Source organism: Penicillium daleae (assembly GCF_028827525.1).
Source record: "Penicillium daleae strain IBT 16125 chromosome Unknown utg000007l_segment0_segment0, whole genome shotgun sequence".
NCBI classification, from domain to species: Eukaryota; Fungi; Ascomycota; class Eurotiomycetes; order Eurotiales; family Aspergillaceae; genus Penicillium; species Penicillium daleae.
In genome coordinates this window covers 592,831-614,439 of record NW_026623155.1, presented here as the reverse complement: position 1 = coordinate 614,439, position 21,609 = coordinate 592,831, and the positions used below count along the sequence as shown (strand labels likewise).

Sequence of the window (21,609 nt, the reverse complement as noted above, 5' to 3'; positions counted from 1 at the left end):
GTTCGAAAGTCCAATAGTTCGATACTTAGAGTCTTTCTAGCCCACACGTAGACGCCAAAGCTCCAAGGTTATACTTGGCTGTTCCCACAAAGATGACTCTCATTCATATAGGTCAGTTAGTAGAATCTCGGCTAATAGATTTTTCTTCGCCTATTATATCTCTGGCTGCAGCCCATGTCCACTCACTAACATACCGAGACTATAGTTCTCTTCAGGTTTAAACCTGAGGTAACCCAAGAACACAGAGATGCATTCTTGCGTGAGGTCAAGACGCTCAAAAATTTGCCATCTGTGAAAGAGGGTCGCCTCATTGTCGGTAGCCCCTCGTTGACGGATCCCATTGCATTGAGCAAAAAGTTTGAATTCGCTCTCGTGAGCTACCATGAGAACATAGCAGCGTTGGAGGAATATGAGGCGAGCGAGGAACACCACCGGTATGAAGGATGCACTAGCGCTGTCTGTAATATCCCCATTAACCATCTACAAAGTGTCACATCAACATATATGTTCCCTTTCGATGAAGACCTCTGCCGCTTCGATTTCGATGTCGACCCCGAAGACGAGTATATGTGTGCTTTTAGTCCCTTGTCAGTTCTGACAGGGATTATTCCAAGCAACAAACCTCCCAGGAATGGGAAAGGCGAATAGGCGGATGACATGTTAGAGAGAGAGGACGTGAAGAGAACACTCGTTTCATACTGAGCTGGTATTGCAGCGCCCTTGAATTCGGAAATCCAGGGTTCTTTGGAGAGATCTGGTTGACCAACTTAGAGTGATCGGCGGCCTGTCCCGCTACAGCAAACAATACAAACACCCGCTCTTTTTCGTGTGCCCGCAACTGTAATCGCATTCCTTTTTATCAGCCTATTGAGATCCTGGAGCGGATCATTGGTATATAAACCGCGTACAAGACTTCTGAGTATTCAGAAGTCTTGTTCAGAAGTCTTGGTGGACCTTTTGGCCTAGTGGGACTTGCCTTCCTTGCCCTTTTGCTGATTGGTCTATGATTCCCCTGGTTGACGCGGACCTGGGATCTCACTAGCTTGATATACTACCTAACGGCTTAGGCATCTTGCCCTAGATCTGATAATAGGCTAATCTACGAGTAGTTACCTAGATAGATAATTACCTCCTAGTTACGTACTGTCGGCATATGTGGCCTATAGGCCTAGATTGCCATTTTGAATCCTGCCTGCTTACTAAGCAATCTTCCTGGTTCTAACTTACCCCGGAAGATAACCCTATCTTGTTTACCGCAGAGAAAACCCTATCTTATTTACCCCTAGATTCTAATCCTTAACGATCGTGTCAACATTGCCTGAATAGGCTGAAGAATGTTCAACACTCCAAAATGACCTCGAATGTTCTTGATTTCCTTATATGATATTTGCCATGTTCCCTATGTTATAAATTGCACTCTGTTTCCTAGTTAGAATGAATAAGTTTGACATCCTTTTCTAGTTAGAATGAATAAGTTTGACATCCTTTTTATCTCAGGAAGAATTACCGGGCATAGTAGACCATCTGAATCAACCTTCCACTGCTTGATTCTTCTGTCTGATCAGCCGATTGTAGTCTATCCTGATTCGTCTCTCTTCCATAATCGTGGCACTAAGATTAGTGCGCACGAACGATTTCTACTACGGTTTTATGCACCATACGCAATTCCAACACGTACTATATCTGATAGGCGTATAGATATAGAATTAGATAAGCTAGAGGAGAGGTAGTATACTAGTACTAGTACCGTCTAGGCTTACTCTATAAAGGACATAATAGTCTACCTAGCTAGCGGTTCTACTACTAACTTAATATCCTATATATCAGTCGTGCAGCTTTAAGACCGGTATCAAAATGCAGCGTAGGGAGTTAAATTGAAACTACCGTTGCTTAGAAGTTGCCAACTGGGCTAGTTCATAAGATATTTCAAGAATTCGATTTGGCACTTGAGTTGTTGGTTTTTGAGTAAGTCACAAATAATCGCTTACCCATGTCTTTCTTTGTGCACTGTTGTCGTGGGGTTGTATGCTGACCGCCTCTTCCCAGCTTCGTTCGTGTACGAACATCACTTCTATTCACATGAACTCACATCCCACTTCTCACTCATACGAATCTTCTATAATGGTGCAGTCAACTTCTGAAGATGATGGTTTCCGAGATAAATTACGCCGACGATTAAATCAGTTCTGAGATCGATCTCGAGACCCTCTGAACAAGAGCGTTCACTCACAACGACACAACGAAGCAGAACCATCCCACCAAAAAAAGTCAGTCATAGCACTTATTTGCTCCTTGTTGCTACTAGGAAAGAAAGCTCATTATCAATGCCTCAAAGTGAAAACCTTGACAATGCGCCCAATGCCACCAAAACATGTAGGGTTCCCAAAGACTCGACTACCACCACCAATGGTGTCCCATTTCAATCCGACTGGATGCCTCTTCCCGCAACCGGCCTGGAACTCAAAGATAGGTCTGCTCTTGGGGATGGTCCTAGCGCCATTACTGTTTCTTCAAACCTTTGGAGTGCAGCATTTCGTGAGGCAGTGGAAAGTCTTCAAGGGGAGATAGAAATTGCAACTCTTAACGGAAAGGATGCCTGGCAGTTATTCAAAGAACTCGAAGATGTTGCAAAGGAGGTAACGCAGAAGTCTGTTTTCCTTAAAGGGTTGAGATACTTGCAAACTATACAAGTACCTCTTCAAAGATTTAAGGAAGCCTTAGACCTGGCAAGCCCACTGGCAAATGTCGAACCTACTGCAGCAACGGTTCTTGGAGTGGTCAGAGGCCTGACTGCGGTAAGGTCAAACCATTATACATGCCAGGTTCACTGGTTGTGGTTTCGTCGAACATCCTAACTCATAATTCACGCAGATCACTATCAGCTTTGCAAATGCTGATTCCAATTTTGCGGAGAATCTTGAAAAAATGCTAGAGCATATTACCTACATTGATGAGTGCGACACCCTTGGTCGAAAGGCGGAGGAAAAGAAGATACACACGGTATATTCCAGGCGCTTTATCTAATCCCTCTATCAGCAAGTCTAATATTATTTTACAGGCACTTGTATCGGTGTACAAAAAAATCCTGGAGTTTTACCAAGCCTTATGCGAGATTCTTTCAAGTAAAGGAACAAAATTGATAATCAAAATGGTTTTGGAGAGTGATCGCCTCCCGAGCGTCGTCCAAGGCGTCATGAATTGTTCCAACATTCTGCATAATCTCGTGCAAACAACAACGCTCAGGATCCTGCAAGATATCGAAGATAGAATTATCCATGATCAAGGTATATTTTTGTCCTATGGATAGTTATTCTGATGCTAACTAGGTATCAGTTCGCAATTGGCTAGGTGCCGAAAAGATGCGGCGCCAAACTTCTTACGACGATGAACTGAGGGCTCTGAGGGCTGACCAGGCTTGTGAATACATTCTAGGAGATATCAATTTCATAGACTGGTATCATGGTTCAGGTTCTCGCCAGCTGGTGATACTTGGTGAAATGGGCCGTGGAAAGACTGTTACTATGGCATTCATCATAGATCACCTGCGTCAGAGGAAGGATGACCAACTCCCAAATCCCAAGATATGCTACTATTATTGCCGGAACGATGAGACTGGCACCGAAGTTCCGATATTGTCTGCTTTGATACTGTCCCTTCTTCAGCAGCTACCAGGTCTAAAGCGACGATTCTCTGATTGGTACAAAGAGGCAGAAACACTTGGATCTTACGATCCAGCAGCAAGTGTAGGAAATCTTGAAGAGTTCATGCAGAAGGTGCTGGAAGCGGTTGACCGGGCTGTCTTCATCGTAATCGACGGAATCGACGAGTGCGACAAGGTCTCCACACGAAGGCTCCTCAAATTCTTGAAAAGTCTGTCGGAGAACATTATCAGCCTCAGAATCCTCCTATCGTCCCGCCCGCAGGAGAAAGTGCTATGCCAGTTGGGCAATGCCGCAAAGATCGAACTAGACTGCAATGTTCACAGAGATAGAATCATTGTTGAGAAAACTGTCGACAGGCATTTGACTGACCTACCAGCGGAAGTCAGAGCACTTGTCATAAGAGAACTATCTCCTCTAGCACAAGGAAGTGCTATATGGACGAAGATGACAGTACAGCTCCTCGAACTCCGTGATCTCACTAATTATGATCAGATAAGACGCTTCGTGAAAGAAGTGGCACTACCCCACGACCTCTCAGAGCTCTATGGTTCGTTACTCTCCCGATGTACTGGAGACGATTCTGAAAACGTTCAGCTGGCCACCACCGCGCTGAAAGTTCTTGCCGTTACCTGCAGACCTTTGAGCATCCTAGAACTCGCTTGGGCTGTCACTTTGAGTGAAGCCGACAATATCTCCACCGTGAATGCTCTTAGTAAGCTGGTCGACTATCGGAGAATCCTGGGTCTCATTCACCCCTTCATATCTCGCGTCGACTTTAATGACGTAAAGAAGTATCAAGTTCGACTTGTACACCAATCAGTCAAGGAGTTCATTCTCCGAGAGTTCACCTCAAAGTATCTTCGCGCCCACGGTTCTGCTTCAGAGGAATCTGGTCGAAAGTCAATTGATCAATGCTCTGAGAGACTGGAAGCCTTTATCCTGAGGATTTGCATCAGGTACCTTCTTTTGGATGACATTGATATCAAAGACCTATTCACCGAAGAGCAAGCGGCGATCGCGGAGCTACCCCCAGAATGCGATATATTCAGTGACAACGAAGGGCCGGTCGACTACGATGCTAATTGCACGTGGGAGGTATGGGAAGAAGACATGATTCGTTTCGAGCCGGCTGAGAGAGGCCTTGGTGAATTTTTTGTCTATGCATCATGCTATTGGTTGAAGCATTTTGATGATGTCGAGGTTGAACCGCTCCCCTGCCTCCTAAACATAGAAAGGTTGTGTCAAGCAGGATCAATTCGACTCCACAACTGGACTCAACAAAACTGTCGCCCAAGCTGCACAGTCACTCCTCGGTTTGAGTTTGACTACAGGCTCTATGATCCCTTGAGCATAACTTCACTGTATGGCTCGGTGCAAATGCTACGTGATTTACTGAAGCGCTCGAGCTTCGCCAAGGACTTTTATCTTCCCAGTTCAGTTATGGGGGCAGCTGAGCAGATTCTCAGATGGGGAGACATTTCAAGACTCCAAATACTTTTCTTGGATGATCAAGTCGGCCGGCCACCAGTTACAAAATCTCGACTTTTTTCGAAGTCTCATCAAAACATGGCAGAATCCCCCTACAAATCACCCCAACTGGAATGATATATTCGCACTTGTTGACGTGGTATTGGACTTAATGGTCCAGAGACGATGGGGGAATGAGCTCCTGTGTGTGGTTGCAAGAGCAGACTGTCTGCCAATCATCCGGCGACTAATGAATAGTGCCCAACACAACAAGGAGCTCAGGAATGAATTGCTTCGTGGATCTCGGGAGGAGCCGCGATGGACCGTGTTTGAGCCGGTGCACCAATCTCTCGGGGAGGCTGTCTTAGGAAATCATGTCGATGTGGTGAAATACCTACTCGAGAAAAATAACATCGATGCGCATCTTCGGTATCGGAACTCCCGCGGTGAAAATATTTTGCATCTGGCTTCAATGGCCTGCAACCCCGAGATCTTCCACCTTCTTGCACCTCGTTTTACGGAGGGTATAAATCAGTCAGATGGCCGAGGAGATACAGCCTTAGTACGGGTAATCATGAATCTTTCAACCCCGGGTAATCGGTTTGAATCGGCAAGAATACTTCTCTCGCAGAGCACCAAATGGCATCGAGCCGAGAAGCATTACCGCAGGCTATTTTTCGACTTGGCCGACGATTCATAATTGTCGAAGGGATCACCTGAAGGAGAATTAGTCATGTAGAAAGTTAATACGAAATTTTTTTGGTTAAAGGTTACCCTTCGACCTCAAAAAGTTTTGAAGAGCCGGATAATATGCACAATTTTTAGCAAAATAGATCGAGTCTGAAATTGAGTAACCGAAGAGCTCTACGGATTGAGAAGCAGGACAGAAAGAGTCATATTAGCATTTCACTTGACTCATAAGCTCCAACAGCAAGACTGTGGCAAAAAAAGCACTACCAGGTTAAGCCCTAGCAATCCAAATCCACCAGGTGACCCCAGACCTCCTAGAGCAAAACCAAGAACCTATCATTCAATGGATTCCAGGATACATTACGATAGATGAAAAAAAGGAATAGACTAGCATACCAAGCAGGGAAACAGACGACCATCAAACGAGTATCAGGTCTGAAAATTCTGGCTGTAACGTTTATCGGCAGGAAACGTCGGTCAATCACAGCGCCAGCGAACAGTCAAGACAATTATGTCGGGCAGAGCGAAGAGCCGTAAAACGTATAGGCGTGTCGTGAGGTCCTGTCAATAGTGTACTTATAATTCTGATAAACACGAGCGTAGATTTGGTTTGGAGCCGTTGTTCATTGCACCACCAGTGTAAGTGCCAATGAAGAGGCTTGAGTATGGCTTGGAAAGTTGATGTGGCTCACTAACTTAGTGGCTATCAAGCTATGCATGAATCTTTAGGTTTAACTCTTAGTCTTTTGTCTCTATATGTCAAGGTACATCATCCAAGTCTTCAAAAAACCAACCCATCATGAAGAAATAAACAATGCCCCTGGCATGACCAGGTACCACTCGATAGACCGAATGATGCCAAACTGCTGTCCTACCCATAAGGAGAACACCTTGGTCGTGTAACATCTTCTGAAAGCCATGTATGGGCGTTAATTGATCGATTCAGAAAAACCAGTCATTTTCTCTAAGAAAAGACATCCTGACTGAAGACTATCAAAGGCCTCTATAAAAATACAGTGGAGGTGTTGTCCGCGTAATCAAAAAATTCTAGCTTTTACGTCCGAGTTTCTTAGATTGAAAAGTGACAGGGGACCAGCAAGTGAGATACTGACCGGATCACAGGAAGGTCATAGAAGTTTCCCATCCTCTGCATACGGTAATCACTAAACGAGAATGTATTAGACGGTTAGCGCTAATTAGTGATTTAAAGCTCTTACCGCCGTTCTTACCTCTAGGTGGCACCCTGGTCTCTAAACCTCTTAATTTTATCACCCACACTCGCCCGAAGATCGAATCCAACACTATTTTAGAGCTTGGAGCGCATTGAGAATTGACCGCGTACTATAATGGGCTTTAGTACGGCTGACCCGACGGAAATGCCTGTTATCCACACCCTATAGTCGTATCTACTTTAAAGCCTATAGAAACACACCTATTATATCCTCTACGAGTCCTCTATTCTAAGCGCCGCTTGCGACTAGGAATGAATAGGGCGAGTGCTTGATCGAAACCACTATCAGGTTTAGTATGCTATTGAGCTTGTCTAGGTCAAGCGAATAATCCAGCCGATTAATGGATCTACCAAGGAAGATATTATATGATAAAGGATGTATTATTACTGATTGATGGATAACTCCCATCACCTGCTTCGAAGAGAAATTTTCCTATTACACCAAGTTGTCTTGAATTAGAAGTTAAGCAGTGTATACCAATTTTATTCCATTACACTGCGTTGACCCCGATGAGCAGTCATTGCCAGCATTTTGAACCCTTGCTTGCTATGAAGGTTATCGGGGTTACTAGGATGCCGTACCATCAAGAAGTAAGCACTACGAACGGAACATCTACAAATCCGCATGTTCAAACGAGTGGACGCGATTTTGATTCGCAACAGACAAAGAAGAGAGTAGAAAATCACAAAGTCACCACTAGAACAGAGTCTAGGTAGCAAACGAAGGGGAAAGTACACCAGAGTGCACAGCATTGGCAAGTCCAACCACCGAAGTAGTCAGTCGTCGCCAACACCGACACTCAACACAAGAAAAGCAGAAAAAAAAAAAAAAACAAAATGACAAAGCAAGAGAATGACAATCTCACTGAGAGTAAGTAGCAAGCCAGTAACTGTGAATGCAATTGCAAGCACAATTGCAGCCACCCGCCAGGCAGAGAAGCATTCGATGCCCTCTAGCCCAACCAGCGTGTTCGCCTGGCTGCCGAGCAAGAACAAGCACAACACGTTGCAAGATCCCGACTCCGACCGATGCAAACGAAGCGGCCCGGCTTCGTCAAAACCAAACCCCGAACCGAGCCCAAACCGAATCAGCCCAGCCGAACCGAGATTGATGAACCACCACTGGAAGCCAGAAACCAATGCATCATGAGAAACACCACCCGACCGAGTACAGTTGTCATCACATGGCAGGAAGAGGTCGTAGACGTAGAAGCGAAGTCAGAACAGATGAGAGACATAGAAGACGGAACGTGAATGACAAGGAATAGATGAAGTGGGCAGAAAAAGATCAGAATATGAGCTGCCGAGGGTAACACGAGAAAACAGAGACATCCATAGACCAGTCCATGGATGTTATGCAAGCCGCCTGTGAAACCGATGCATGAGACCGTTAAAACACAAAGAAAGGATATGGAAAATAGGAGACACAACCCCCAAAGAAGGTACTGTGTTAAAATGACAAGTGTGCAGAAAGGAGATCATGCCCATATCATCATCTTTAAAAATGCCCATTCATCAGAAAATCGAAAAATGAAGGAAAAGAATTAAGCTAAGCAGCAAATGAGCTCTGCATGCCACTAGAGGGAAGGCCTGGCCCTGAAGCTTGGGTCGCATCCAGCTTCAAGATTCGCCGTAAGTCATCCTCCATCTTCTTGGTGTCGATCGACTTTGAAGTTGATGGAGATGGAGAATTGGTTGGCAGGGCAAACGCTGCCTGGGTGTACTGAGGCTGTGGCGAAACGACGCTGGGCTGGTGCGGCACAGGGGCGGGGGCAGTCGCCGCATAGTGAGGGTTTCCGTAGGGCGGCGCAGGCGACGACTGACCAGAAGAGTGACGATTACTGTAGTATCCGTTACTGTAGCCGTTGGTGTAACCATTGGTTCCAGGGACTTCGCGTCTCAGAGGCGAGTTTGTGTTCCGGAACGGCTGGGAGCCATTGGCATGGGTGTAAGGGTACGAAGGACGGCCATCGTTGTTATGATGGTTGTTGTCGGTATGCCCTGGCTGTGGTAGGCCGACAGGAGGATAACCTTGTGATAAAACAGCTGGAGGACCCGAGGACGTGCGCATGGGAGTTGCGTAATGAGGAATGGTCGAGTTGATATTGGGTCGAGGAGGGTAAGGAGCCTCGTAGTTGCCCGGCTGAGTCTGAGCTGGGGGAGAGGTTGACGAGGAGGGTGGGTCCTGAGGGCGTGGGTTCAGCAACATGTACTTCAGCTGCTCAGTCTTTAGGCGGTTCTGGTCTTCAGTAGTAGTACCTAGAACGGGGCTAGGAGACTGAGACGGGGAACTGGAAGATCGCAGCGCGTTCATGCGATCTTGGTACGAGGGAGCAAATGAAGGACCGATTGGTGAAGCCCGAGCACGCTCGGTTTCCAGATCCATGGGGAACATCCCTCCGGGTGTGTGATTGGGATTTGAACGCAGGACTTTGGAATCGGTCTGCGGCGAGCGCACTCGGGTGGAGGCCTCGGGGCTGCTCATCGTATTGGAACTACGGGCCTGTACAGCAGCCTTGAAGAGGAAATCAAGAGGTGAGGCTTGCGCCGATGTCTGAGTGGCGGCCACAGTCTGCGGGCGAGCTGATCGCGGCTTGGACGGAGTGGTTTCAAGATCGGGTTCCATCTCCGCATTGTCACTGTCGGTCTCCAGAGTCGGCGCAAGATCGGATTCAGGGAAGGATTTGGAGAAGAAGCTCGGAATGGGCAATGCCGACGGGGCGGGTGAGGCATGGAAGGTTGGGCCTGCATAGGCCACCGCGCTGTCCTTGGCAGGAGTCGCCACGCCGGGCTGCGAATTGGTGTGTCGGTGACCATTTTGATGCGGGGCAGGCGAAACTCCATTGCCATTACGAGGCTGGGGTTTCTTGCCCGAACGTGGAGGCTTTTTCTTTGTTTGGACATTCACCGATGAATCGGTCATGACTCCAGCCGGACTCATGTTGCGCGGCGGCGAAGATGGCGGGGTGCTCAGCAAAGCAGGGTTCTGTGTATGCGAGGTAGTCATCTTCTTCGACGGTCTTCGATGGTTGTTGTTGTTGTTGGCGTTGTTGTTATTCCGAACGCCCTTGGGAGTGGGAATCTGAGGAGATTGGTTCGACGACATAGCGACAATTGTTTTGGCTTAAAAAATAGGCAGCCTGGGTGAGAGATGTCGGAGAAATAGAAGGAAACAAAAATGGAAGAGGCGCTGAGAGAAACAAGGGTAACGAAATTGTCAAAGGAGGATGAAGCCCAGTCACTGCTCAGCAGCTGTCGACAGTATTAGAGAGGATCCAACGCCGGAGAAGCAGAGCAAAGAACGAACAAATAGACAAATAGTGTAACGGGGTTCGAAAAAAGAGCGGCCGAGCACAGAGATAGAAAGGGGGGTCTAGAGTGTCGAAGAAAGAGCCACGAGAAAATCGCACGAGAAAGACATGTCTAGTGGAAGGTGTAGCAAGAATGGCTGGAGGAAGAAAAGAGGAGAGTCATCGCCAGTGACGGAGGTTCGCAGACGGCAGCGGGGGATGACTAAGACCTCCGCCACCCAGCTTTTTGCCCAGGCCGCCCTATCCACCGCCTTTTAAGTACCAAACAGTCCTGGCAACGAGTGGGGGGAGCTATCCAGGCCTTTTTGAGGCTCCGCTCCGTCACCTTCCTTGGACATTCCATATCACCCATTATCATCCTTGCACCTCCAAGGTTGTTGTCCGCCCACCACTGTTTTCAGGACACCATCGCTACACCACTCTCCCCCGCCCCGAGAGAGTTCTCTACGTAATCCTCTGTTCCCCGAACCTCGATTCATCCTTCCCCCTCCATCTCCGACATCTACCACCACCACAAATCACCACCAAACAACCACAGCTATGGCGGACGTTGAAATGAAAGAGGCCTCCGCCTCTTCATCCAAGGGCAAGGCCGTTGCCAAAGGCTCCGACGGAGCCAGCGATAAGAAGAAGTTCGAAGTGAAGAAGGTACATCTACCCAGCAACCTTGGGAGCACCCAGCCCTGAAACAAGAATAGCTCAACTGAGACCTGATCTAGTGGAACGCAGTCGCCCTTTGGGCCTGGGATATCGTCGTCGACAACTGCGCCATTTGCCGAAACCACATTATGGACTTGTGTACGTCTCCAACCGAGAACCCTTTCCCTTTCCGCGGCTTACATTCATACTAACATCACCACCATAGGCATCGAGTGCCAAGCGAACCAAGGCTCATCAACCAACGAGGAGTGCACCGTCGCATGGGGTATTTGCAACGTCCGTCTACCGCCCCCAAACCGATGACCTGAACCCCCCATCCTAGCCCGTGGATGTCATAACTAACTTGTCTGTCCCCTCTCTGCAGCACGCATTCCACTTCCACTGCATCTCGCGATGGCTCAAGACTCGACAAGTATGCCCGCTCGACAACCGAGACTGGGAGTTCCAGAAGTACGGACGGTAAACGGCGCTGGGCGTCGTACGTCACGAGTGAAATTTCCACGTTACCCTTTTACAATTTCTACGAGAACAATGCAATGCCTGGGCGTTGGCTTATGAGCCCCTTTTACACTTTCTACCCATACACATACATACCCCTTCCGATCGCAGGGCTAGCTCAATGGCCACGGGGGAACGGAAAACGGAAAGACTGGAGATGGCATATTAAACCAGCGCTGGAAAGTTCATGGTCCATGCTATTCCCGACTCTAGCTGAGCTGTAGCTGTAGCTGTAGCTGTAGCAGCGCAATGCCAATCCAAAATACACGCATACCAGCCTAGCACAAGCTCCGTAATCCAAACAAGCCCCCCAAATCCTATCCCAATTTCTTATCCACCCATATCCCTCACGCAACCTTCACCCCATCAACAACAACCCCCACACCCCCAATCTTCCCGCCTTTACTCTTACTCCCAAACCACGTCTCCGGATGTTGATTATAAAACGGCCACGGCGGGACGACCACCAAGGCCGTGAACAGTGTACCGCCCAGTCCGGTCCATAGCGTGAGATGGATGTCCTTGTAGATGTAGCCGATGAAGAAAGAAAGGGCCTGTGGAGGTTATGGGAGCGTGTTAGTCTTGTGCGAAGCTTGGGGCTTTGCAGGTTGGGTTTGGAGGGTTGGTGTAAGCTGGAGGATGGGTGAAGGGTAGAGGGTGCCTTACGCCGGAGATTATGAGGAGGACTGTGCTGAGGAGTTCGGCTAGACGTTGGCCGTGGAAGTCCTATATGTGTTGTTAGTTCTAAAGGAAGGTAGGGCTCTTGGCTCTTTCGTGTGAATTGCTAGATTGCGGAATTGGAGAGTGATTGTATAGGGCCGGACAGGACAGGACGAGGCAGGAGTGGTGTGTGGTGTGAGGGGGTGGCAACGTACAATCTGGCCTTCAAAGGCATCTTGCAATGGAGCGAGGATGTTATCCATGTTTTTGTTGTGAATGGACTCGTGGATCTTTGAATTGTTCGTGGCAGCTTGGGATCGGAGTTTCTGGGGTGCAGTCCAGGCTTATCGTAATGTTGTCATCTGCCCACCGCCTCCGCCTGGAACTAGTCACAGCTAAATTGGGAAGTATACAGTGGGCATATTGAATCATGCTGCACTGTACTTCCGGAAAACCAAACAATTACCAGGGCGATAATAATCCCTAGTGGCGAAATGAAATGTGTTCAAGATGGATTTCCCAAAAAGTGACGTGTTGCTCATGATTCATCTATGTACTCCAAATGTCTATCTCTATAGAACCCCGGCCCGCATATCATACTTCAGAATAAGCGACCACTCATAACGAAACGACCAGCATGCAAACGCTCAGTCTCCCACAAACCCGGGTCCCAACAATGACTTTTTCCAGGCTAAATTGATCAAGAATGAAAGGAAAGACGAAAAGACGAATACTGTAAGAATGATGATCCCCATCAGCCCGCATGCAGCTGGCATGCATAGCACGGGAGAAGCAGAAGCAGAAGCAGCGGTGAACAAACTCTTCGATCTCACATCCCGACACATGGTTCGAGAAGTGACAACATGCGTGCGCTCGTCCTAGTCAGCCCATGCACTACTTGTCATTCGGGGGGTCCTTCGTCATTCATCCGAGATACATGTACCCTCCCCCCGACTCGATCAACGGAGGACCGAGCCCGCGTGGCTCCCGGCTCGCCGTCGTAAGTTTCCCTATACATACATACATATATGCGGAACCGCACATGCGCGTCACACTTAGATCGCGAACCAGTTATATCATAACGATTGACCCTATGACGCGGGGGGAACAGGGAGCATCCCTTCGGGTAGCAGCTCTATTTCGCACAAACGGTGGCACCGTCCTGGGCAGGCTCGAGCAGCTTCCACTGGCAGGTGATGTTGTTAGTGGCAAAGTGGGCGATGATGCGGTCTGCGATCTCGGTGAAGCGATCCGTGGCCAGGGCGAGGATGGTTGGTCCCGCGCCGGACAGGCAGATACCCAAGAGACCGGGTTGTGTGGCCGGGGTCATGGATTGCAGGATTTCGGTCAGACCGGGGATGAGAGTCTTGCGGTATGGCTGGTGCACTTTGTCTTGCATGGCGAGGTAGATCATGTCCGGGTCTGGTGGGGAGCTACCCAGAGCAGCGGGGAGGAGGGCAGCGCGTTGGAGATTGAAGACCTGGAATTGGGATGTGTTAACTAGACATCGGACAGATTCTTGAAGATAGGACAAGTCAAGCAGGTCGAGCTATGTTCAGGGAAGGCATTGAGTTTCCCGAGGGAGCTACGTACCACGTCGGCCCGGGTGTATGTCTGGGGAAGCACACTGCGGGCATTGGCAGTCGGCACCACAAAGTCCGGGATAATCGCAATAGCCTTGATCTCCGGGGCCCAGTCAAACTTCCGGTAGTGACCAATGCCCAATGGGGGCTCTGGGGGCCTGAAACCAGTGTCGATACCACCGGCGGGAGCGGGCAAGACCTCGCTGAGAGGGATCTCTTTGCGCGCAACGTCCTCGGGCTTCAGCTCGTTCAGGTATGTGCCTACGAAGCCACCGAACAGGGATGCGGCGACGTTATCTGGGTGTCGCTCTGCAGAAAGAATAGCAGGTTAGTTCATGTACGTCACTATGCAGGGAGCTTCTTTGGAATCTAGTGTGCAAAGTCCAATAATTCCTGTTATTTTCCCGCTATAGGTCCTCGTGCAGATACCAGTCTGAACCAGGACCCTGCGCCGGGGAAGCAAAAGGACAGTCATTGGCATGCTTTGCCCCCAGATCGAGGAATATTCCCACGTACCAATCATCAAGCAGTAATCGAGCAGGCGGTCCTTGCTCAAGCCCAGCTTACCGACCTCGTTCGCCAGCATTACACCAGCAACAACGGCCGTACCCGATGATCCCAGACCCCGGCCCAGCGGGATTGGGTTGACGATGTGCACGGAGGTCTCAACGGGGAAAGCGCGCAGCTCATGGCAGCGGAGGACATAGAGTGCGACGCGGGTGATGAGGTTCACCTCGGGGTCGAGGCTGATCTGCTCGGTGGACTTGCTCTGGTCCTCGTAGGTGATGGCGCAGTTGAGCGGGAATGTGGAGGAGCCCTTCGAAGGGTCAATGGTGACGTGGATGTCGAGATGGAGGGACAGGGCCAGGCCGATCACGTCGAAACCGGGGCCGATGTTGGCGGAGGAGCAAGGGGTTCTGATCACGAACGAGGAGGCCATGATGGGCAGGGGAGGATATCAATGCGAATCAGAAGCCTCCGGTGATTCAATGGCCCGGTGTTCCTTAATTCAATTGAGGGTGGAGGGGGTGTTGTTAGTGATTCCTACGCCGGAGTTGATTGAAGCGTATGGAGGGGCTGTATGACTCGATGCGGGTCTTGGCGCGCGAACAAAAAAAAAAGAGAGAGTCCGACGTCGGGGAAAGAGTGGAGCTGATCAAATGCGGACTGGTGGCTGGTCGATTGGCTCAATTGGTAAGGCTGGACTAGGTATTCTAGTCTTTAGTACAATTTTAGTGAGGTGGTCAGCTAGAGCACTTCATAGGTTGTTTCTGGATGGGCGAGGGTTGGGTCACAGGTGTCGTGTGCTCTTGTCCTGCTTTTCAGTGTATACTTCTTCATCCCACAGGCCGCTCTCCACTCTCGATGGGCGACACATTGGAGGGGCTATTCGTGGTGGGACTGTCACTGGAGGGAGATTGATTTCGGAGATGCTGGCTATGTTAGTCTCTTTCGATATGTATGATAACTGTACTGTAGTATCGTTGGTGGTGGTTGTAAATGGGTCTTTGGTTTCAAAAGTAGTGTTCCAGCTGGTTATAGTACGTTGGGAGGTATGAGGACTACCTACGACGCACTAAGAATAGGTGCCTAACTATGGGTCTAGTAACTAGTATGGTGGATAGGACTCGTACTGGACTCCCCATAATTAAGAGGGATATCTATAGCCAGTACAATCAAAGATGTGCGATCGGCATGGTCATGATTGTGGTCACTCGCTATAATAGTAACAAGTAAGCGTGCAGAGGCAAAAGCATTAACGGTCAGCGCTTAACCCTACAAGGGTATCCGAGAAGGGCATCTTAGAAGGACACCAGGATATGCCGCTGAAGATTCGGCAAAGAAATGCCTCATGGCTGACCAAGGGGTGATGCGGGACTGGGACTCCGGTCAGTTAAGTACTAGACTCAAGTAGACCAAGCTTAGGGGGGCCGTGTGGCTGGAACAAACTATATACGAATGAAAAACTCTATGCTTCGAGTCCCGTTGTTCTGGCCGGGGAACGCCGTCTGCAACCTGACCCGCCGGAAAATTTTCACAGATATGACGATGGCGGTCAGCAATAAGAGTCGATCATTATTGAGAAGATAGAGAAGAAGAAAAAAAAAAAGAATCGGAAGTACTGTTAGGACAATCTAGAGAGATTTACCATTTCAATAAGATTCGGTGGATATAAGTGCTCCTCCTGTACGGAGGACTGTCCATGGAATGATTTACAGTCGTCGTGACTGGCCCACGCCCGCATCCATCGCTGGTCCATCTGATCTGAGCCCGTGCGTTGCTCGCCACAAACCTTTCCGTCTCAGCGCCACTTTTTCCTCTTTCCTTCACCCACTAACCCTTCCCCCCCCTGGTCTATCGAGACTTATAACAATATCGCTTTTCTACTCGGGTGAAAGCAGGTTTCCTTTCAAATCTCTGCACCCCTTTCTCAACTCATATTCAATCCACCTACCCAAGCGGCCCTTGCAGGTTCATTTTCTTCCCACCGGAAAAGACTCTGCTAGCGATCCTCGGATCCTCTGATAAAAAAGCTTGCGACTCAGCTCGCTCGCTGCAAAACTCGTGCTCGCTTGAACTCGAACGTCGTCGCCCTGGAGCACTACCGCTCCCCTTCATTCGATTCCTTCAAGTTGGCGGGACTTCGCTACACTCAGTACTCCTCTCTCCTCCATCCTCTTGCGGGCCCCAAGTTCCGGGCCTTCTGCGGAGGTGACACCAGACCCCCTTAACTTGGCCTACTCCCACCTTTGGAGCGTCGCAGCCAGACGTACGTCGGGAACGCCAGACCCTCGTGAAGGGTCTGGCTCATGGATGGAGGCCCGTTTCCCATAACACGGTCCTCTTGAATCAGAAAAGAACACCGGCTTACGTTCTGTGGCTGTTCGTGCTGCCGACAAAGCAATATCAAATTGAAAACAAAACACCAACACTCAAGTCCCAAGACGACATTTCCCATATCAAGGGAAACCCAATTAGCCCAACCTGGCGTGCTAAACTCGAACTCAATCCACCCAATTCACCTCCCTTCCAATTCTCGTTCTTTCTATCAAGAAAGGGAAAAAAAGGATATCAATCAACCAAATCGACCAGAAAGAAAATTCCACCGCAGCAATGTCTAGCAGCCACCGTTCTGAGAAGGACTTGTGCCTGACCCGGTACAGTACTCCAGTCCCCGAGCTGGATGACCACCGCTTCCATATGAACGCCGTGAATCCCCCCGCATCGAGGCCCCCCAAGATGAACCATTGAGCCGCCAGAACACCGCTGCTCAGCAGGGGCCTCGAGGCGAATTGGCACCCGAACGTCCTGACCGGTTGCAGGTGCAAGATGCCCTGCGCGAAGCCGCTCCCGTGTTTCGAGACTTTGAACAGGCCGTGATCGATGATGATCGCTCCGAGCTTGATGTAGCGGGAATGGGCCGACGCGTCTCGGTCGACCCCACGGCGAATTTCCATACGCCTCGGCGCATCAGCTGCGTCCAGCAAGACCTGGTTGGAGGTACCATCTCCCGCAGTTCATCTGTCTCGGCGCGGTCTTCGTCGCCGCCCAACTCGGTCGATGCCTTCGCTGACCCTCGTCGTCGGGAGCGCGCCAATACTTTGGAAAGCCATGCGCCCCCCGATCTGGAGGCTATGCTGCAGCGTACTGTTTCGGGAGGCACCCACGCGCGCCGTCCGACCTTCAGCAACGCTAGTGCCATCCGGCCCCAGCCCGGTGACATCTCGGTTTGTGCGCCGGATGAGCCCGGTGTGCCGATTACTTATGACGAGCCCGGCCGTATCCCGGTTATCGACTATGAGGAACTGGAGGAGTTTGTTGCCCTGAGCGAGCAAAGTAAGATTGCTACGGGAACCAACAAATGCCGCCGCAAGCATAGCCTAAGTTCGCAAAGCAAGAAGCCCCGGATCTTCTACGATCTGCGCCCCGGTGCGAAGGGTCCTGGTTTGGAGAATTTCAAGATGGCCGATTCGGCTGATTCGTCGGATACTTGCGACGCGTGTGAAGAGGTGGACGAAAAGAAGCCCAGCAAGGTCATGGACGAGAAGGAGCTGGTTGAGACGCTCCCCAACATCAACGAGCCCATGCGCTTTGGGTTTTTTCGTCCGAGTCGCAGACTACCGTGCACGCAGCTGAACTGGGAGATTTGGTGCTCCCTGGTGACAGCTTCCGCGACTTGTTCCAGCTGGGCCCTGAGGGTGGTGTGTGGTGGTTGGACGTGGTCAACCCGACGGAGGAGGAGCTCGGGGCTATTTCGCGGGCGTTCTCGATTCACCCGCTGACCACGGAGGATATCCTGACACAGGAGGCGCGTGAGAAAGTGGAACTGTTCAAGCAGTACTACTTTGTCTGTTTCCGCACTTTCTACCAGATGGACAAGACTAGTGAGGAGTTCCTGGAACCGGTCAACTTCTACATGGTCGTGTTCCGGGATGGAGTGCTGACGTTCTCCTTTGTGGACAACCCGCACGCTTCGAGTGTGCGCAAGCGTATTGGTAAACTACGCGACTACGTCTCGCTCAGCAGTGACTGGATTTGTTACGCCATGATCGACGACATCGTCGATAGCTTCGGTCCCGTCATTCGGGATGTCGAGCTCGAGTCCGAGGCGATCGAGGATCATGTGTTCATCGCACGCGTCGACGACTTTGAATCCTTCCTGCCCCGCATTGGCGGCCTGCGTAAGAAGGTTATGAGTTTGATGCGTCTGCTGGGAGGCAAGGCGGATGTTATTCGCGGGTTCTCCAAGCGGTGCAACGAGCAGTACTCGGTGACGCCGCGCGGCGACATCGGACTGTATCTGGGTGACATTCAGGATCACGTGGTGACTATGATGTCGAACCTGGCTCACTTTGAGAAGATGCTCAGCCGCTCGCACACCAATTACCTGGCCCAGCTTAATGTGACCAACCTTGTGCTGGGCAACCATGTCAACAAGGTGCTGAGCAAGGTCACGTTGATCGCAACGATTCTAGTTCCGATGAACTTGATCTGTGGTCTGTTTGGTATGAACGTTAATGTGCCGGGCAAGGAAGCCGGGGGCCTGGGATGGTTCTTTGGTATCATGGGTGTAATGGGAGCCATTGTGGTTGTCAGCATCTGCCTGGCAAGGTGGCAGAAGTTGGTATAATGCAGTTTTTGTGGGAGGCTTTTTGACAGAGAGACAAGGTTTGATTTTATGAGAATTTTTTGGTTTTCATTTACTGTGACTTATATTCCCTGGCTGTGCCGTGTGTTGATATCTTTGTGATTTTCTATGGCGGCCAGCTCTGTGAGCGTGGTGCTATTTTCCGAGTATATTTTTGGCATTAACGTACAAGTCTGCTTTGTTTTGCATGTGCATAATTGGAAATATATGATCGCATCGGAGATTCGAGTTTGTACACTTCCTCATAGGCTATAGAATGTCTCCTGAGTTCTGTAGATATATTTAGATCTAGACTGGCCGACGGCGTCTCCTTCACAAGCCACGCGTCGGTGGCATGGCCAAGGCATCAAGGCAGCAACACTCCGATAAGGCTGAATTTCCGCGATTAGCACCAGTTCCTCCTTCACCAAACTTACCAGCCGATTACATGCAGCAGAAGATATTGCGCCTTTCCGGAAGAGCCTTACAAGTCCGTGGGTCTTAGAACCGCTTCTTAAGGATACCACGTGCCAAACAGCCCCGATCTTACATGCGCCTCGTTCCTGAAGAACACATCTCCATGCGCAATCCCGCGCCCCGGCAACCCCCTCAAGTCAACTTTCCATGCGCCACCAATACGCTGCCCTGCAGTACTTACTGACTGCAACGTTCTTCGGTACACTTAGTCCCATCTTCCAGGGTCTCGCCTACGCCTCGACCAGACATGCCGCGGATATTACACACGAAACGGAGAGCAGTCTGATCGGCGGGCCGATCATCAGCGACGGGGCAGGTTTCCCCGTTGCGCTGGACTCGTTTAATGGGCTGGAGCTGCGAGATAACGTGGGCGAGGACGGGGAATCCGGCGAGCTGGACCTCGTACGGAGGAACTACCCCAGCGATGCGAAGTCGCTGGGTAATAACCAGTTCCAGGATTCGACGGTGGAGGTTGGCGGTATACAGTGGTTCTTTGTTACCAAGGAGGTTGTGAATGGCAAGCAGGCGACTACGGTTTCGAAGTTACCGGCTAGTTTGAGTGCTAGAGCTGTGATGGAGATGGATGATGTCAAGCTTGAGCTACGGAAACGAGGACAAGCGGAGCCGCTGGCTAAGCGCGACCAGACGACAGTTTATCTGTCGCTGACGACGTGTCGCACGCCGACATCGAATAGCAGTAGCACGGTGCCTGGCTCGTTTCCTCAATTGCAGGTGTACTACTCGACGGATGAATCGCTTGACAAGCCTGGACCTGGCAAGGACGATAGTCTCCAGACGATGATCACCGCAGAGGGTGGCTTTGCGAATGCCAATATCACTACGGACGGGGACATTTTCATCGGCGTCGTGGCGCCCAACTCGACCACGTTCTCCGGGAACTACGACTATCAAATCGCTGCATCGATTGACGCGCCCTTCCACAGCGTCAACGACGACGACTCATTCCTCTACTTTATCGACGCTGATGTCTCGGCCGCGCTGCTGGTCACCAATAACCTAACACAATCCGAGCCCAACTCGACCAATTACCAGGAATGGATGAACCTGAAGCCACCATACACCATGTTCGCGCACAACATCAATAATACGGCTCTGGCAGGGCTGGAACGATCGTTTTGCGCATTGGATCGACTCTCGACTCTGGGTCGCATTAGCAATTCGACTGAGTTGGGTATGACCTCTCGCGGACTGGGAAATAAGCCCAAAGAGCAGTTTTACATTACCGGGTTGAATCGGAGTTCTACGTACAATGGTATCCTTGCCATGGTGGGTAACTCGACTCAATCCGGGAATGGAATTATCGGAGGTGGCGGGTCAGTGTGGAAGGCTATGAATTTCTCCACCAAAGCAGGTACGCATTTCAATCAAACCGGGATTACTCTGATATCCTCGAAGGGGGTTTCCGCTAACAACCACACCCAGACGACAACTGCGCCGTCCTCTTCAACCTAACCTTCTGCTCAGAAGTAGCCTACGCAGTCCCCGCGAACCCCAAACGCAAAAACGTCAGCGAACTGCGCACAATCTACGACACCTACGCCTCGAACTACTACACAAGCTTCAACTACAGCCTCCAACAAATCCAATGCACCGCCGAGCCTGAATCCATGTACTCCCTCGCCGTAGGCTGCGACGACTGCGCAAATGCCTACAAACAATGGCTCTGCAGCGTCTCCATCCCCCGCTGCGAAGACTTCACCAAATCCGCCTCGTACCTGCAAGTCCGCAATGCCGGGCAGGACTTTATCAACGGCTCCGCGCTGCCGGCCGATAGCGTGTACCGCCAAAGCGCCGTGACGAACGCGAGTCGCAATCCGCTGATTGATTCGCAGATCCAGCCTGGTCCTTATAAGGAGATTTTGCCGTGTCAGGATATTTGTTATACGCTTGTTAAATCTTGTCCTTCGACGTTTGGCTTTGGGTGTCCGACGGGGCAATGGTTGAATGCTAGTTATGGGTATCGGAATGGGGATGGGGATATTACTTGCAGTTATCTTGGGGCTGCTTATTATTTGAATGGTGGGTCGAGGGTGGTGGCCGGTTGGGCGGGTTGGGGGGTTGTGCTGCTTGTTGCGGGTTGGTTGCTGTAGCGGGATAGTTTTGACGTGTAAATAGGGTTTTTGATGAGATGCATTTTGAGCGTTTGTGAATTTTGCTTATGTTTATGTTTTCATATAGAAGTGTGATTGATTCTTCATAGCATGATGCTGGGCTTCCTAGG

General features: G+C 50.1%; 9 protein-coding genes across 9 annotated transcripts; 6 read left to right on the top strand and 3 right to left on the bottom strand.

Annotated features, from left to right (window-relative positions):
• Positions 1-92: 92 nt before the first annotated feature.
• Positions 93-776, top strand: N7458_007456 (Dabb family protein; the record flags this gene model as incomplete). The annotated part of the gene is made up of 4 exons (XM_056910838.1): positions 93-111; positions 206-434; positions 489-569; positions 716-776. 4 exons carry the CDS (start codon positions 93-95, stop codon positions 774-776), a joined length of 390 nt encoding a protein of 129 aa, XP_056763664.1.
• A 2,583-nt stretch (positions 777-3,359) lies between these two features.
• Positions 3,360-5,267, top strand: N7458_007455 (uncharacterized protein; the record flags this gene model as incomplete). Its single annotated transcript, XM_056910837.1, has 1 exon — positions 3,360-5,267. One exon carries the CDS (start codon positions 3,360-3,362, stop codon positions 5,265-5,267), a length of 1,908 nt encoding a protein of 635 aa, XP_056763663.1.
• A 2,620-nt stretch (positions 5,268-7,887) lies between these two features.
• On the top strand, positions 7,888-8,200 carry N7458_007454 (uncharacterized protein; the record flags this gene model as incomplete). The annotated part of the gene is made up of 2 exons (XM_056910836.1): positions 7,888-7,921; positions 7,971-8,200. The coding sequence occupies 2 exons, from the start codon at positions 7,888-7,890 to the stop codon at positions 8,198-8,200; spliced, it is 264 nt and encodes an 87-aa protein (XP_056763662.1).
• A 399-nt stretch (positions 8,201-8,599) lies between these two features.
• N7458_007453 (uncharacterized protein) lies at positions 8,600-10,156 on the bottom strand (the record flags this gene model as incomplete). Its single annotated transcript, XM_056910835.1, has 1 exon — positions 8,600-10,156. One exon carries the CDS (start codon positions 10,154-10,156, stop codon positions 8,600-8,602), a length of 1,557 nt encoding a protein of 518 aa, XP_056763661.1.
• A 745-nt stretch (positions 10,157-10,901) lies between these two features.
• N7458_007452 (SCF ubiquitin ligase complex subunit HRT1) lies at positions 10,902-11,484 on the top strand (the record flags this gene model as incomplete). Its single annotated transcript, XM_056910834.1, has 4 exons — positions 10,902-11,009; positions 11,081-11,159; positions 11,227-11,297; positions 11,386-11,484. The coding sequence occupies 4 exons, from the start codon at positions 10,902-10,904 to the stop codon at positions 11,482-11,484; spliced, it is 357 nt and encodes a 118-aa protein (XP_056763660.1).
• A 382-nt stretch (positions 11,485-11,866) lies between these two features.
• On the bottom strand, positions 11,867-12,442 carry N7458_007451 (signal peptidase complex subunit 1; the record flags this gene model as incomplete). Its single annotated transcript, XM_056910833.1, has 3 exons — positions 11,867-12,073; positions 12,186-12,245; positions 12,395-12,442. 3 exons carry the CDS (start codon positions 12,440-12,442, stop codon positions 11,867-11,869), a joined length of 315 nt encoding a protein of 104 aa, XP_056763659.1.
• Positions 12,443-13,314: 872 nt separating this feature from the next.
• N7458_007450 (homoserine kinase) lies at positions 13,315-14,702 on the bottom strand (the record flags this gene model as incomplete). The annotated part of the gene is made up of 3 exons (XM_056910832.1): positions 13,315-13,659; positions 13,773-14,071; positions 14,279-14,702. The coding sequence occupies 3 exons, from the start codon at positions 14,700-14,702 to the stop codon at positions 13,315-13,317; spliced, it is 1,068 nt and encodes a 355-aa protein (XP_056763658.1).
• A 2,174-nt stretch (positions 14,703-16,876) lies between these two features.
• Positions 16,877-18,893, top strand: N7458_007449 (magnesium transporter CorA family protein; the record flags this gene model as incomplete). Its single annotated transcript, XM_056910831.1, has 3 exons — positions 16,877-16,972; positions 17,041-17,817; positions 17,880-18,893. The coding sequence occupies 3 exons, from the start codon at positions 16,877-16,879 to the stop codon at positions 18,891-18,893; spliced, it is 1,887 nt and encodes a 628-aa protein (XP_056763657.1).
• A 621-nt stretch (positions 18,894-19,514) lies between these two features.
• Positions 19,515-21,478, top strand: N7458_007448 (MID1 family protein; the record flags this gene model as incomplete). The annotated part of the gene is made up of 2 exons (XM_056910830.1): positions 19,515-20,739; positions 20,811-21,478. 2 exons carry the CDS (start codon positions 19,515-19,517, stop codon positions 21,476-21,478), a joined length of 1,893 nt encoding a protein of 630 aa, XP_056763656.1.
• Between the last annotated feature and the right edge of the window lie 131 nt (positions 21,479-21,609).